This window comes from Bufo gargarizans, chromosome 7 (genome assembly GCF_014858855.1).
Source record: "Bufo gargarizans isolate SCDJY-AF-19 chromosome 7, ASM1485885v1, whole genome shotgun sequence".
NCBI lineage: Eukaryota > Metazoa > Chordata > Amphibia > Anura > Bufonidae > Bufo > Bufo gargarizans.
In genome coordinates, this window is record NC_058086.1 from 117790371 (window position 1) to 117807618 (window position 17248).

At 44.1% G+C, this 17248-nt stretch overlaps 1 protein-coding gene across 1 annotated transcript in view; it reads left to right on the top strand.

Moving 5' to 3' along the window:
• The window catches only part of LOC122943779 (influenza virus NS1A binding protein), a 69685-nt gene that overhangs the window by 44218 nt on the left and 8219 nt on the right, over nt 1–17248 (top strand). The window contains exons 7-9 of the mRNA XM_044301807.1: nt 4175–4300; nt 6857–6964; nt 14895–15021. Of these exons, the coding sequence (XP_044157742.1) occupies nt 4175–4300; nt 6857–6964; nt 14895–15021 (361 nt within the window). The remainder of the gene's footprint in view (nt 1–4174; nt 4301–6856; nt 6965–14894; nt 15022–17248) is intronic.

Genomic DNA, 17248 nt, shown 5'->3' on the forward strand with positions numbered 1-17248 from the left:
TGCATGGCCCCCCCCCCCCCCCCCCCCCCCTTCCGTGGGCGGTGTGCCGCACTCTCACTGGATTCGCTGCTGGCCTTGGACATGTCTCCTTTCCTCAGGCGACATACGTACACTCTCACTGACTGTGTTTGTTCTCTCGCCAGTGTGTTGCTGGCCATGTGCATGGCCCCATCCATGGCGGGGTGCTCGCACTCTCACTGGATGCGATGCTGGCCATGTGCATGACCCCCATTTCTGGGCATGAGCATGCCCTCTAACTTGGGTGGAATGCTTGCACTCCCATGGAATCTGTGCTGGTCTTGTGCATGGCCACCCCTTATTCCATGGGCGGCATTTTTGCACGCTCACGTGATCCATGGCTGTCCGTGTTTATGCGGTGCTGAACTGGTACACGTCCCCCTTCATTGGCGGAGTGGTGCACTCTCACGAAATTCGGTGTTGGGTGGATTTTTGCACAATCACTTAATGATAGAATAACCCTGTGCATGCCCCCTTTCCCTAAGTGTACCTTCCTGCGTTCTGCTGGACATGTGCGTCCATGGGCATGGCCCCCTTCTGGGCGGAATATGGTATGTCCTACTTTTCCAAAGTAGGTACTGGCCTTGGTATTCCCCCCTTTTGGGGCGGGCTTCTGCACTCTTGCCGACTGCTGTGTTGGCCAGGTACATTTCCCCCCTTTTCTGGGCGGACTGCTTGCGTTCCATTGCATGCCGTGCTGGTCTTGTGCATGACTGCCTTTCAGGTTGCACTTGCACTTCCGTTGGTACGGTTGGACTCTGGCTGATCCTTCGCTGAGTGACTATTTTTTTGCAGTGAGCGGACTTTCTTGTGCGCTCTGTCCGTTGTTTGAGCCAGGTATGCCTTCTCCTCCCATGGGTGGGTTGGTCTTCTCACTGCTTACGGGGCTACTCGTACGTATGCCTCCCTTTCTCCTGCAACATACCTTTTTTTCTCTTGAGATACGATGCTTGCAGCTAGCCTTGCGCTATCTCTCTAAAGAGCTCGTTCTGTCCACCTGTGTGAGCCTACGGTGGTGTTCAACAAACAGGCATTCAAAGGTGTGTGTGTGTGTGTATATGTATATATATATATATATATATATATATATATATATATATATCTTATGTGTAAGTAGACGAGCTCTACTTGTTCGCTACTGCACCGAGCTGGGTGGTACTCATTCCTTTCGTCCCTTCCGCCCGGGGTGTGTTCGTGGTCCCTAGATGCGTACCCGTTCGTCCTCCCGCGGCATTGTTTCCCTGCGTTGGTGGTCACATAGTCGAGAGTGCTGTCTGTGGCGTCCCTCGAATTCTGCGTTTTCTCTGGTGGGACTACGGTTCCCTCGCCTACTACCATTCCTCCTCTTCAGATGCGGTGTGGTGTGAGTCCTTCCGGTTGGTGCCCTCTGCGTTTCAGTCTGATCTGTTACCAGGTCGGGCCGCTCTTCTCGGGAAGGTCACCCAACTTCTCTTGGGTGCTCGCGTACCCAGGTCCGGAGGACCTCCATCTTGGGTTCTTCAGGGTATTCGCCTTCTGCGGGCGGTGAACCGGGCGTCTCGGTGTAGCGGGGTTCTGCTCTTGAGCTGTCCTATGGCTTCCCTGTTGCCCACTCCTCCTTTCGGTTGGAGGGTGTCATGCCGGCCTCTGTCTCGACTGCCTTTTCTCGCCGGCTGTTTGGCTCCCGCTCGGTACAGTTCACTCCGATGTGGCTTCTGTCCCGGCCGTGCTTCAGAGGCTTTCCTTCGCTGCCCTCCCCTCTGGGGAGAGCATGGTTGTTCATGTGGATGGTTCTGGTGTTCCTTTTGGCCTCGTACTGTTTCCCTTGTTCACACTGGCTGTACTAGCTGTGTGCCTATTTACCGGGTCTGCCGCGTTCTGTCCTCCAGCTGGGTGCAGATTGAGTTTTTTTTTTTTTTCCATTCTCTGCAATGGTTCTGCCATGGACTTACCTTCTCGGTAACTTGGGAGGACTACCATTCGGTCAGGGTTGCCCTTGGATCTCCCACACTGGGACTGTAGAACGGCTTCCGTTCTGGCCGTGTTACTGGTCTGCGCATGATCTCGTTGGGTTTTCACCCGCTTGCCCAGGCGACTCTAGCGGGCTCGTTAGTGTTCGCTCCTGGCCGTGTTTCGTCCAGGTTCTGTTGTAGGACTTAGGGTTTTTACCTGGGGTTCTGTGGGAAGCTGGGCGTTTTTCCCCTCTCTGCCTTTCTTTCTCCATGGTTCTGTCTTTCTCCAGTCCGGCCTGGACCTGGGACTGGGACCCTGTTGCTTCAAGTGTCGGCGCTGTCCCTCCTCTTTCAGCGTTCCACGGCCCCTCTGGGCCTGTCAAGACCTTCTTCCATGGAGCGGCTCTTGGGTTCCCTTTGTACTGCCCTCCGGTACCGCCCTGGGATCTACATACTGGGTTCTTGGCGCTCCTATCTTTCCTTTGGAGCCGTTACAGTAGTTCTCTCTACTCCTTCTGTCCTGTGCGGTTGTGTTTCCGTAGCCGTCTGGTCTCTGACGGGTGCCTGAGTGGCGGTCCTTCTTGTTCTGAGCCTTCTGTCTTTCCATAGGACAGGGCTGTTCTCCATCCCGTCTCTTCCTTCCTTCTGAAGGTGGTGTTTGTCTTTCAGTTCCGCGAGGCATTCGTCCTCCCCTTCCCGCCCCCGGGAACGGACACTTCACCGTTTGGACGTTGTTTGGGCCTTGCATTTTTGCTTGGAGATCTCCGGCTCTTGTCGACGTTTGGCCTCTTGTGTTTCTAGGAGGTCCGTGCAAGGGTTGCGGCCTCCAGGGTGGCTTCCTCCGCTTTCTCCGAGTGGCTATTGTTGTGGTTACCGCACCAAGGGCAGGGTTCTGCCTTTGGTGTCACTGTCCATTTCACCAGAGCGGTCGGTGTCCCCTGGGCCGGAGGCATTTGGCTTCGGCCGTGCATTTGTGCAAGGCGGTCACTGGTCTTCCTTGCACACCTTACCGAGTTCTACAGGGTGCATACTCGGGCTTCAGCGGATGCTGTCTTGGGCTGCCTGGTCTGCAGGCGGCGGTTTCTTGATGCCTTCGGGTGCTTCGCCTTGGTGCTGTAGTCCCTCCCCTCTTGGACTGCTATTGAACGTCCCAAGGTCTTCTGTGTCCCCCAAGGAAACTGGGCGAGAAAACGAGATTTTTGTATAACTTACCAGTAAAATCTCTTTCTCGCTCTTTCCTTGGGGGACACAGCACCCACCCATTCTTTGTTTTTATCTACGCGAGTTTCCGAGTTTGTTTTACCCGTTGGGTAGTTGGCTTGTTGGTTCCACTTCTTGGGCTTTGCCTTTTCTCACTACTTGGACACGCAACTGGTAGCCTTTCTCTCCAGGCTGAGGGTATAGCTGTGGAGGAGGGGCTTAACAGTTTTTTCTTAGTGTCACGCCTCCTAGGGAGATGAGCTATACCCAAGGTCTTCTGTGTCCCCCAACGTAAGAGCGAGAAAGAGATTTTACTGGTAAGTTATACAAAAATCTCGTTTTCCTGGTGACATATCCTATAAAAATGGCAGGTGATAAATATATGAGCACAGGGGAGTCCAACTGCTACGATCCCCTTCTCCCCATGGTACGGATGTAGAGAACGAGAGATCCCCAAGTCCCCTCTCTAAAGAGGTTGTGCACTTTTTGGGGAACATCCCCCTCTTTCTCCTGCAAAGGGAAGCATACAGGCTTGCTTTCCAGCGCCGGCTCCCAGCTTCTTGACTACCTGGCCTCAGCTGCTCAGCTTGGCTCCATGGACTGAACTGCTCTACTTGCGTCATGGCAAAGATTCACGTGACACAAGAGGAGCTGGGCAGAGCTGAAGCCAGCAGTCAGGGAGATGGCATTGGGAAGCAGGTAAGTATACATAACCCCTTTATAAATGAAGCTGTAGTGCACATGTCAGTCCACCCCTCTGTTCACTTTTGTGGGACTGACTGGGTATTGTCAACATCAGACCCATAGAAGTACATGGAGCAGTGGACTCTGCATCCCAGGGGCTCCCAGCGGTCAGACTCCCCATGATCCATAATTATCACCTATTCTGTGGGGAAGTCATTTTTGTGGGCTAATCCAAAGGGATGTGACATGACAAACACTACGTGAATCAAGTCAGTGGGGCAGTTCTAAGCTGATGGCAATCTCCTCTTCTAATGTTTTTATTCATCTTTTATTTTTTATAGCTGGAAATAATGATTGAGGAAAATGTTTCTCTTCCAAGCAATGGCAAATTGTACACAAAGGTAATCAACTGGGTCCAGCGCAGCATATGGGAACATGGAGAAAGTTTGGAATCCTTGATGGATGAGGTTAGTCTTACACAAGTGGTTTTGGTCGCATAGCATGGTAGCAAAACTTTTTAAAACTAATTGAAATTGTCCTTTTATGATGATCAGAGCCCAAAATAAAGAGACTCTGTTTTCAGTAGAGAACTGGTAGGTTTAAAGGTGAGAAGAATTCTTTTTTCCCAATATTTTATTTTCTCTTACAGTTTGTGTAAGTGCTGAGGGTTTTTGTTTGTCTTGAATCACTGTAGTCTTCTAATGTTTTCTTACAGGTTTGCTTGAACTTGACCCCATTATGATGAAACCTACTAACAGATTTTCCTCCCCGTTGATTATCTTTCCATAGGTTATTTAACAAAAGTAGGATACCCAAGACTGAAGAACAATGAAGATACATCAAGGTTAATAGAATCGTAATGAAGCACCAGTCTGCCCTAGCCCTTCTAAGAAAATCCGCTGTGGGCAGAGAACCATGATGATGATTTAACAGTGTTTACTCCTTTTACAGGATCAGTGTGCAATGTATCACAGTCCACATTTTTAGATTATAAATGTCTGAACTTCATAAGTAGTTTCTAATCTGACACATTTGGGGAACATCTTAGTTATGTATCGTAATCTTGTGCAACCTTATGTTTCCACACACATCGTAAGAAATACTGACCAAACTTCATTTTCTGGAAGGTCCTAGAAAGATGTTCACATTAGTGGAGTCCATGAGCTTGGCAATGATTTCCAGAAATATAGTGCATACACCTCCCCTACTGCTCAACTGCCATCACCAAGTCTGCACAAATCTCCTCAGGTGTCAGATATTTTCAGAAATAGAAGTCTGAGTGATGCCTAATGGCTTTGAGCTTGATCTTGAAAAATTGAAGGTGCTCAGAGGTGAGCAAATGTCCAATATTTCACGTTTCTGCAAGGAAAATCAGTTCTAATGGAAACTTGAGAAACCCTTTCAGAAAACATTGGTAGGCTGCAGTAGACCTTGGCTGAGGAGGTTGTCTCCAGTGGCCAACACTTTCTGTAAAGCATTGTTCCATCGATGAGCCGGTGGAAACTGCGTGCAGCCACACGTGAAATGAATGGGAGACCAGATCGTAAGGGTACATTTACATGAGGCCAAGAAAATCTGCAATAAATTCACATGCTTTCAGACGCATGTCCGTTTTCCAGTTTGTTGCAAATTTTATCTTTATTTCTTATTTTTTTATTTTTTGCTGTTGAATGGGGTGTGGCCATGATTTAATAAACTTTGTACTACAAATTACATTTATAACCTAGCCACAGGTGACAAATGTCTGATCGCTGGAGGTCCCAATGCAGGATCCCTTACTTGTTACTAAAACGCGAGTTCTGGGCCCTCTGTTCCTTATCAATGCATGATTGAAGTGTGAATAGAGCCGTAGACACGTCCACGCTACCGCTTGTTTCTATGGATTTTAAGGAAATAGCTGTACTCAGCCACAAATGCATTAAAGGGTTTGTCCCCGATTTTCACTATTTATAGCAATATCTGATCAATGAGAGTTGACACCCAGCCCCCTTGCCAATCGGCCTTTACTGCGTAGCTCTGGCACTGGAACTTGACAGCTCCATCCTTTTGTCTAGTGGACGGAGCGGATTACTACAGCGCTTTTCCCATCCACCAGCTCTGTCCATTAACACAGTGGATGGAGTTGTATAGTTTTGCCGTAGGACCTACCCTGGAACAGCTGATCAGCAGAGTGCTGGACCCCTTCCAATCAGATATTCATGGTCTCCCCTAAGGATAGGCCCTTCAAATGGAGCTTTAGTGTTCACTGTTTCTCTTCTGCACGTTAGTAATGAGGAGGAGCCTGAACTAGGGTGCAGGGATCTCCGTAATCAGGTGTTTATCACCTAGGCACAGGATAGGTGATAATGTATTTGTAGCACAAAGTCTTTGCTTGTGCAGTGGCCCCTGGAGTGGGAGCCGTTCTTTGTGCATATGGATGGAGGTTTTTCATAGGTTTTAATTCTTCCACTGCATGAAATGATTGTGCGAAGCCCCTTCTTCTGCCATGTTCCTGCATGCGTACAAATTCCACTTAAACTTGCAAGATTTTACCATAACCTGTAAAAAGACAAGATTGTTTGTATCCACTCGTAATCTGTGCTTTCAGTAGTCCTTCATGTGTGTTTCTTGCCAGTAAGATTTCCTTTTATTTTTACTTTTATTTTTTTTGCAGAGAACTTTGTTTAGCTGTAACTTTTCCTTTATTTGTAGACTTACTGTTATGTACCAAGATACATTATTTTAAGCTCTTTGTATATTGCAATTTTTTTTCCTTCTTCCTCTGTGCCCCATCATATTATCTTGCACAAGAATATACTATTCTGTTATTGTTCCATCTGTGCCCTTTTATTGAGTTTTGGACAACGAAGATATAGAGGTGAAGCTGACGTGAGCCTTTGGGAGAACTTGTGCCATCAGTGTTTTTCCCCCCCAAACTGGAGCCTAAAGACAGTGAAGATGGCAGAAAGTGGAATTTCTGCAGTATAAAACATTTTGCTTATAGGAATGGTATCCATATGGGTATATCTTTTATTGTTTTACAGGTGCAAACATTATATTACTCAGCCGATCACAAGTTGCTTGATGGGAATGTTCTTGGTGGCCATAATGACATATTTTCCCCTGATGAAGATGGTATACAATTGGTTCAGGTACATTTTCCTCAACTTTACAATTTAACATCACCCTACATTATAGAGGATCTATCAACCTTGAAAGGAAGGTTTCTTCAGCAAATGACTTAGTGGGACACTAACATCTTCTCTGCTGGTCTTTATTTCCCCGTCGCCACCAGAGGATGCGTCACATTTATGCGGGGGAGTACAACTCTCAGATCTGGCGCATCCTCCTGCTGGCCGTGCCACAGTCTAAAGAGGCTAGTGTAGGTTTCTTCTTTTATTCATGACAGAAAACTGATGTGAATAAAGTATTAAATAAGGAGAGAAAAGAAAGAAATGGATCGCACATCCACTGCTAATGCTAGGATCTCATCCCTGCATTCCTGCAGGAGACAGCACTAAATAGCGCATGTGTACCACCTCCAAGCTACATGCTAAATGAGGCATTTGTGTACATTTTGATCAAAAGGCAATAAGCCCACTCACCACGCCAAGGTTGCCTCTGAGTGGGTCCTAACCTAAAATTGGCGCGGCGCTACACGGCGACCACCAGCGCTGTGGCGCCAACCCGGCCGGCGGCGGGATCCAGTGGCCAAACAGCACCCCTGCTGCCTGACCATGCCATACCTAGCTCTGGGCCCGACCAACCAGCCAGAAAAACAGCACAGTGGCCCCCGCGCAGCACCGCACCATGTGATGTGAATAAAGTTAAAAGTGGCAGGCCTGATACGCCTCCTCTTTTTCTTTGCACTTCTAAAAACTGTCATGAAGGGGGTAGAGTCACCTATTTTGTACAACAAAGTTTGTCACTTTGACGGCATAAAAGGTGAGGAGACCTTTTTCAGATTTTTTGGTGATTTTTTATTTATTTTATTTTTAATTTTTTTTTCTCCCTAAAATCTGTCGCTGATTCTTTCAAAAATATTTAAGCTGTGCATGCATGACTGTTTGTCCTGTAAAATGACAAACTCCCTGGCAGGGAGTCAGGGGGGTCCATCCAGTGCTGTTAAAGTCCCCATACATAGTGTGTTAATGGCCAATCTAATGTGTATGTGGGCCTCACTACTTTCCCCCAACAGTTGATGTTGGCGAAAAGAGAAGGATCAGGAAATGCAAGCTTTCAAGCTTACCCCAGAAAGTTCTTTCAGGATACCTCTGGATATGTAATTCAATAATCACAAACAGACACTTTAAAGTAATAGCAACTTTAATCAATTATGTAATATAGGCAAGTAAATGATAACAATAGAAAAAGTATAAGTGCCAAATAATAATGAAGTATAACAATGCTAGTTTAAGATCAAACTATACTGTAAAAAACACTGAAAATTTAGTCACTAATAATACTAAGGCTTAGGTAATAATAATGTGTTACTTAGTTGATCTTATGGTTTATCCTTCAGTTTGCTATTACCATACAGAAACATTAAAGGGCTTCTGTCAGCCCACTAAACCGTTTTTTTGTTTACTAATAATCCCTATACTGCGAGCTCCCTATACATAAGTTAATCATTTTGGTTCAGTAGAATTTTATAAAAAGCAATTTTTTAAATATGTAAATTACCTTGCTACCAGCAAGTAGGGCGGCTACTTGCTGGTAGCAGCCGCATCCTCCGATCCTAATGACGCCCCTCCGCATTGTGATTGACAGGGCCAGGGAACGGAATCGTTCTCTGCTGGCCCTGCCTGTTTGCATTAAAAATCCGGCGCCTGCGCCGCGTTCGTACCTATCTTCAATGTGTGCAGGCGCACTGAGGCGGCCGCTCGCTCGGCGCTCCATCCTCAATGCGCCGATGACGTCACATCTACACCAGGCGCATTGAGGATGGAGCGGTCGAGCGAGCGGCCGCCTCTCAGTGCGCCTCCCTGATAGGTACGGCCGCGGCGCAGGCGCCGGATTTTTAATGCAAACAGGCAGGGCCAGCAGAGAACGATTCCGTTCTCTGGCCCTGTCAATCACAATGCGGAGGGGGGCGTCATTAGGATCGGAGGATGCGGCTGCTACCAGCAAGTAGCCGCCCTACTTGCTGGTAGCAAGGTAATTTACATATTTTAAAAATTGCTTTTTATAAAATTCTACTGAACCAAAATGATTATTTAACTTATGTATAGGGAGCTCGCAGTATAGGGATTATTAGTAAACCAAAAAAAAAACTGTTTAGTGGGCTGACAGAAGCCCTTTAATTAAAATTGTTATATATTTTAATCTCTCTCCTCAAAGATGCAGGGCAGATTACTACTTTTCCTGAGACCCAAACTGGAATAGCTCTTTACAAATGTATGTGTGCATATAGGGATACACACTATTATCTCCACATGATTTTAGCTCTTTAACACTGTACACAGCCATATAATATGTTTTAGGCTTCTTTCACACTGGCGTTGGCCTTGTTCGGCATGCTGCTCCAGCAGGGAAACGGTACGCATCCAGCAGGCTAACGTTTGCACACGTGTGCTGCCAGAATTCCCCCCGGCCTCATTCGCTATAATGGGGACGGGACAAGATGCAGCCACAGCACGGCAAACCTTTATAGTTTCTATAAGGATCTATAACAAGCAATCATCAGATTGCTTCTCTCATAGGCTAGAGTCAGTCTGAGAATTGCGCTGTTCCTATGGAGCCCTGTCACAGTTCTCGCCCGTGGTGCTGGATGGGAAGGGGTTGAGCTTAAATCTTTACGGTAAAACCCCAGGCAAAAAAAATGTTAACCTTTTTTCTTACAACTGGTCTTGGAGCTCTAGGTCTGAGTTTTACTACTTAACCCCTTAAAGACTGGGCCTATTTTCATTTTTTTTTTTTTTTTTTTTATTCACAAATACCTTTTTAGATGGCTTATTTTTTTCTGGACAAGATGCTTTTTTATTGCCACTAGTTTACCATGGTTTGTATTGGAAAACAGGAAATATAATTTTTTGGGGTGTAAAATTGAAAAGAAAGAAAAAACTCAATTCAGCTAAGGTTTTGACAGTGAACGGTGTTCACTGAGCTAAAAAAAAAAAAGGCATGGCTCCATTATTCTGCAGCTCAGTACAATTGCAGCAATATCAAAATTGATTCAAATCAAAATAGTTTTTAATTACTTTAAAAAAAAATCGACTTAGAAAAAAAATCTAAATTTTCTTTGCATCACAACCTTTTATATTTTGATCTACAGAGCTGTATGAGGGCCTGTTTGTGCAGAACAAACACTAATTTTGGGATGTATGATGATTTTTTTTTTTTTTTTTATCACGGGTGGAGCAGACAAGGTGACAAAAAAAGCGAATTGCGAGTTTTTCTGGGATTTTAATATTGGTAACCTATCTTTTAGGATAGGTCGTCAGTATCAGATCAGTTGGTTGAAGTGAATGCTGCGCTGTGTGCGAGTGCAGCCTTCCCTTGTTAGTTTACCTGCTCGCCGTTGACCGTGCAGCACCAGCATTGAAGTGAATGGGACAGTTTGTAGTTACACCTGCTCACTGCTGCAGTGTCAACGGGAATGCTATTCTTCCACAGACCGCGGCCTTCCCTTCAACCAGCTGATCGACGTGGGTGCTGTGTGGCGGACCGCCGCCGATTGAGATATTTATGATCTATCTTGAGGATAAGTTATCAGTATTAAACCCTCTCCCCTTCCCAAAAAAAACTTTTAATGGTTCAGACAATTTCAGAAGCTGCAATACCCAATTTATTTTTTATATGTAGAATTTAAACTTCTATTTTTTTTTATTTTTTTTTATACTATTTTATTTAATAACTATTACCCCCCTTAGGGGGCTAGAACCTGCTACCTTTTGATTCCTTGTCATGTTAACAATAGAGTTCTGTTAAGGTGAATTATATTCTTACATTGTCCCTGCTGAGTTGTGCTTCGTACACTAGCAGCATCCAGGCTGCCATGGATGGATGGGTTGAAACCCCCTTCCGTGATTAACGTTGATCTTGGCATCCGAAGGGTTAAATCATGGGGTTCAGCAGGATTGCAGTTCCCAGTCATTGCGGCCTGGTGTCTGCTGTATGATGCAGCCAACACCTACAGTGTATGGCCCGGGCTCACCGCAGCAGCCCACTCCATACAAATGTGGGTGCATAATGCTGCACATGTACAGCATTATGCGTTAAGGGGTTAATATGGTCTTGGTTTCGCTTTCCTCTACTAGGACAGTTAGAACACAGCACTGGAATTATTTACTACAACTGCTATTTCATACACTTATTCAGAGACAGGTGTCATTCCCGTCAAAGTCCTTGAACTTTAAGTGCACCCAAAGTTGAATCCACTTGAATGGTGCCCTTACAGAGTTTCCTGCTGCCCCCTACTAGGCCCAGTGCTGTCCTGAGCCGCCTCCGGGTCAGTACAAGAAATATACAGACAGCATCACATAATGTTAATGATTATTTGCTGCAGGATACTAATAGGACACCAGTGACATGCCCTCAGGCTTATGCATCATCTGGCATTTTCATCTTCTGGGAGAGGCTAAGCTATGACCTGTATGTACTGAGGTAATTGCTATACAGCCGACCCAGTTACTGGTTTTGGAGATTGGCAGGGGTCTATCAGTGGTTCTGCAGTAGCATCGTATCTCTATCCATTGTACAGAGCTGGTTTCTCCAACCATTGCTCCCATTCACTTCTTCGTATAGGCCGCCACTTGTAAAGGAGGGGTATGGGGTATCTTGATGATTGTCAGATTCAGGAGTTATCTGGCTGTGGCTTACTCTCCACACCTGATTTAGAACACATGCATGCTCGGGCAAGAGGGTATGGATAAGAGGGGGGGAGGAGGAATCGCAGCGGTCGTGGGCAGTATACAGGCATAACACTGATGCAGTCAAAAAGGGTTATGTAGGCATGGCAATGCTGGATCTTAGGGAGCCCAGAAAGGTAATATATTTATTTTCTTCTAATGAACTCCCTGCAGTTTAACCCTTTCAGGACCAATCAATTTTTCACATTAACTCCTTAAGGACTCGGCCATATTTCACCTTCTGGACTTGGCCATTTTTTGCATATCTGACTAGTGTCACTTTAAGTGGTGATAACTTTAAAACGCTTTGACTTATCTAGGCCATTCTGAGATTTTTTTTTCGTCACATATTGTACTTCATGACACTGGTAAAATGAAGTAAAAAAAATTCATTTCTATTTATAAAAAAAATAAAAAAATTTTACCAATAATTACTTTACATTCCCCATATGTCTACTTCATGTTTGGATCATTTTGGGAATTATATTTTATTTTTGGGGGGTGTTGCAAGGCTTAGAAGTTTAGAAGTAAATCTTGAAATTTTTTCAGAAATTTTCAAAACCATTTTTAGGGACCAGTTCAGGTCTGAAGTCACTTTGCGAGGCTTACATAATAGAACCCCCCCCCCCCCCCCCCCAAAAAAATGACCCCATTCTATAAACTACACCCCTCAAGGTATTCAAAACTGATTTTACAAACTTTGTTAACCCTTTAGGTGTTCCACAAGAATTAATGGAAAATAGAGATACAATTTCAAAAGTTCACTTTTTTGGCAGATTTTCCTTTTTAATCCATTTTTCCCAGTAACAAAGCAAGGGTTAACAGCCAAACAAAACTCAATATTTATGGCCCTGATTCTGTAGTTTACAGAAACACCCCATATGTGGTCGTAATCAGCTGTTACGGGCACACGGCAGGGCGCAGAAGGAATGCCATACGTCTCTTGGGTTTTTGGAAGGCAGATTTTTTTAAAAAATGTTTTCACCATGTCCCATTTGAAGCCCCCCTGATGCACCCCTAGAGTAGAAACTCCAAAAAAGTGGCCCCATTTTAGAAACTACGGGATAGGGTTGGCAGTATTCTTGGTACTAGTTTAGGGTACATATGATTTTTTGGTTGCTCTATATTACACCTTTTTGAGAAGCAAGATAATAAGAAATAGCTGTTTTGGCACCGTTTTTTATTTTGTTATTTACAACATTCATCTGACAGGTTAGATCATGTGATAGTTTTAAACACCAGGTTGTCACGGACGCGGCCATACCTAATATGTATACTTTTTTTATTTTTATTTATGTAAGTTTTACACAATGATTTCATTTTGAAGCAAAAAAAGTCATGTTTTAGTGTCTCCATATTCTGAGAGCCATAGTTTTTTCAGTTTTTGGGCAATTACCTTAGTTAGGGTCTCATTTTTATTTTATTTTTTTGCAGGATGAGAGGACTGGCACTATTTTGACTTTTTGATCGCTTGCTATTACACTTTTTGTGATGTAAGGTGACAAGAAATGGTTTGTTTAGCACAGCTTTTATTTATTTTTTATGGTGTTCATCTGAGGGGTTAGGTCATGTGATATTTTTATAGAGCCGGTCGATGCGAACATGGCGATACCAAATGTGTACTTTAAAAAAAAAAAAATTATGTAAGTTTTACATAACTGCTTTTTAAAAATTATGATTTAGTGTCTCCATATTCTGAGCCATATTTTTATTTTTTTTGCCAAATTTCAATTTTTCTACTTTTATAAAAATAACTCCTAAAATAGTTTTTACATTCCCCATATGTCTACTTTGTTTGAATCATTTTGTGAATGTCATTTTATTTTTGGGGGACGTTAGAAGTTTAGATGAAAATCTTGACATTTTTCAGGAAATTTCCAAAACCCACTTTTTAAGGACCAGTTCAGGTCTGAAGTATAGTAAGAATAGTAACCACCCAAAAATGACCACATTTTAGAGACTACGCCCCTCAAGGTACCATATTCAAAACCAATTTTACTGTCAGATTTTCCATTTTAATCAATTCTTTTTTGCTAACAAAGCAGCCATGTCACATTTGACGGGGTAAGATGGCAGTTTTGTTGGTACTATTTTAGGATGCATATGATTTTTGGTTGCTCTATAGTACACATTTTGTGAGGCAAGGTAGCAAAAAAAAATTGCTGTTTGGCACTGTTTTTTTTATTTTTTTTACAATGTTCATGGTTAGCTCATGTGGTATTTTTATAAGCAGGTTGTTATGGCCGCAACAATACCAAATATGACACCTTTTTATTTTGTTTTCAGTTTTACATAATAAAGCATTTTTTTAAAAATATTCCATATTCTAAAAGCCTTTTTTTATTTGGCGACTGTCTTATGTAGGGGCTAATTTTTTTTCGGTATGAGATGACTGTTTGGTGCTATTTTAAGGTGCATATGACTTTTTGATCGCTTGGTATTACACTTTTTGTGATGCAAGGTGACAAAAATTGCTTTTTTTACACGGGGTTCACATGAGGGGTTAGGTTTTATAGAGCCAGTCGATATTTTTCCCATTTTCTATTTATTTTTTTTACTTTATTTTTGGAAAAGGATGCTTGTTTTTTGCTTTAACATAACTTCTGGGGGTCTCATCCCCTTTTACAATGCATTATATTACTTCTGTATTGTAATGCATTGGCTGTAAGTGTATTACACACTGTAATACACTTCAGCCAGCTTGCCTGTGAGATCCAGGGGGTTGGATCTCACAGGCTCTCCCGGAAGGCAGCCGCGATTCCCAGTAAAAGGCATCGGGCTGCCTTCCCTGCCATTCGGTCACAGCAGCGCGGGGACCTGATGGACACCCAGCACACGTCTGAAGCCTGCACGTGCCGTGGTCAGCGCTGACTGCAGCAGTGCAAGGGTTAATGCGCCGGCATCTGTGATTTCACCTATGCCACCGCATAGGGCAGGGGCCTGGCTATAAGTGAGTGCCAGACCCCTGCTGCGGATTGAGCGGGCGCAGCTCCTGCACCAGCCCGATCAGCGTGCCGTACATGTAAGGCGCTGGGCGTTAAGGGGTTAACATTGGAAACCCCAATGTGAGCTGCTAGAGCTGAAAGAAGGTAGGGTTTCTTTGTGCTGATAAATGTTACTTGTAATTTATTATATCCATAATTGTACGGGTATTTAGTGGCTTCTAGATTACAGGTAATATGTTTTCCTGTGCAGCTTGGATATTCAATATTTAATTTTTTTTTTTTTATAGAAAAAATCTCTTCGTGAGAGTAACAGGCACCTGAGCAGCAGTAGTTCTGGGACCCTTTCACCATCAGGTTTTCCAGCGCAAAGCCCTAAGCATGAATGGAAGATAATTGCTTCAGAGAAGAAGTCAAGTAAGTGTTAAATCTACCAGTTCACAATCTCCTGTAGTTTTTAAGAAATAGATTTTTACCCCAGGGAGAAGTTATGTAACTTCCCAAAGACTAAAGGGTTTGTGTTGCGTCAAACCGTTGCAGATCATGTGCAGTTTTTCACCAGATTTTTTTTTTTTTCTGGCTTGTAAAAATTCATTTTCTGTAACGATTTAAGAAGTACGCAGCATGTTTATAGTGTGGTGTTTTTTGGTTGTTTTTTTTTTGTGTGGATTTCACGCTTTGAAATGAAATTTGACAACTGCAACAAAAAACAAAGAAAACACATGCAGTTTTTGGTGCAAAATATGCATGAAAATGTGTGTGTAATTTCTGTTTTCAAAGCTGCACACATTGCAGATTACGTGATATATATTTTTTTTCCATGCTGATTTTCATGCAGAAACCATAGCATAATACCGTACCTGCACAGTAAATGAGGCTTGACAAATCACATGTACACTTTTCTTTTTTTTTTTTTTTTTTTTTTCTTTTCATGCAAAAATTTACCTGCTGTGCAGATTTTCAGAACCACAGCATGTCAATGGTCTGTGGTTCCGCACCTTTATGTGGAGTGGTTTTCCCCATAGACTTGAATGGGGTTTACATAAACAGAAAATCCACAACTAAAGTGTGATAGTGTGGATTTATGTACGTTTTCCATTTTATCCACCATGACGGCTACACCTGAGATTGACCTCTATAGGGGCAGGAAGTTTAAAAGGTCACCACCCACTCTCACCTTCAGTGTTTCCAGTTCCTATGGAGCACCTCACAGAGCCCTCCTGATGGGAGGTGGTGATTTTATGGCAATATTAGATTTTTCTTTTTTTTTTTTTTTTTTAGATACCTTTTAAGAAGAGAGGGTTACTTCTTGTCCTCCTTCCCCTCTGCCCTCCTGCGCTTCCTAGTTAGGCTGGGCAGAGGACCTATATACAGGAGTAGGTTCTCGTCCCTGAACAGCAGGGGCCTGTTTTCACTCAGACACACAGTCTCCCTTACCTTCTGTGAGGAAGCAGACCGGAAAAAGAGCACTCTGCACGCCATCCCTCATAAGCGCCGCAGTCTAAGCTTTGTTCCCATCCTTGCCAGAGGGGGGCGGAGCCTGGTATCACTGTGGAGAGAGAGTTATCGTCGGACGCTGCGCTAGCTGAAAGAGGCAGTGAATTCAACCTGCCACTGCCTCCACTGTATTTCCTGCTCCGGCGATATAATGTCAGCCCCTGGTGCCCCTGCAAGCCAGATGGATACCGCAAACACCCCCCCCCCACCCCCCCCCTCCCGGCTACTCCGATCGCAAGTTCCCCTGTGGGTAAAAATATCTGTGACCTTGCATATTTCATGTGTTTTTAAAATATCTGATACCTTCTATCCTCATGGAAGTTAAATCTATGATTTCAAAGTGAAATAAAATCCTCCTTGGCTTCCCTCAAGTCTATCCCTTGTATGCCTCCTGCCAAAAAATCCAAAATGTCGGTTCCATCCTCTGATGCAGAGGACATGGTCGAGGAGGCTTCCTCCTCTAGACAAAATATAGATGTATGAGTGGGAAATCGCACATCCAGCTCCCCACAAGCCCACACACCAGTCTGAACAGATAAAACCGCAGATGAAGGTCCTGCGCGACCGAAACGTCCGGTTTACGAAAACGGATGATACTACTACATGATGTGAATAAATAAATTCCCCTTTTTTTGAAATTGCAAATACCAAAAATTGTGTGCCTCAACTTTACTTTGTGTATACTGGCTGCTTGCAGCCCTTGACCGGCACCAGAACATAATTAGTAGAGTGCGGTTCTCCATCTTCAGATTCAATTACCCAGACTTCATCTCTCCCACAAGAAAAGTTGGAATCTTTCAGGGAGGGAATAAGGAATTTCCAGTCTCAGAAACAGTACTCTATCAGAGGGGCCATGAGCATCCTGTGAATGATGACATCCTGCATTACAGCTGTAGCATGGTGTCAAGCTCACACCAGGTTAACACGGATTCTAGGGAAATGGGACAGAAAACAGTCCTCCCTAGACAAAAAGACAAATGTCCCTTACCACGTAAAGTCAGATTTGAACTGGTGGAAGGAAAGGGGAAATCTGTCAAAAGGCATAGCCTGGCTAACAGTTCCAGAAATTCAAATTATGACCGACCGCAAGTGGCATCAGATTTTTGGCAAAAGTGGCTTCCTCAAGCTGGCAGTGAAAGTGGTCAGA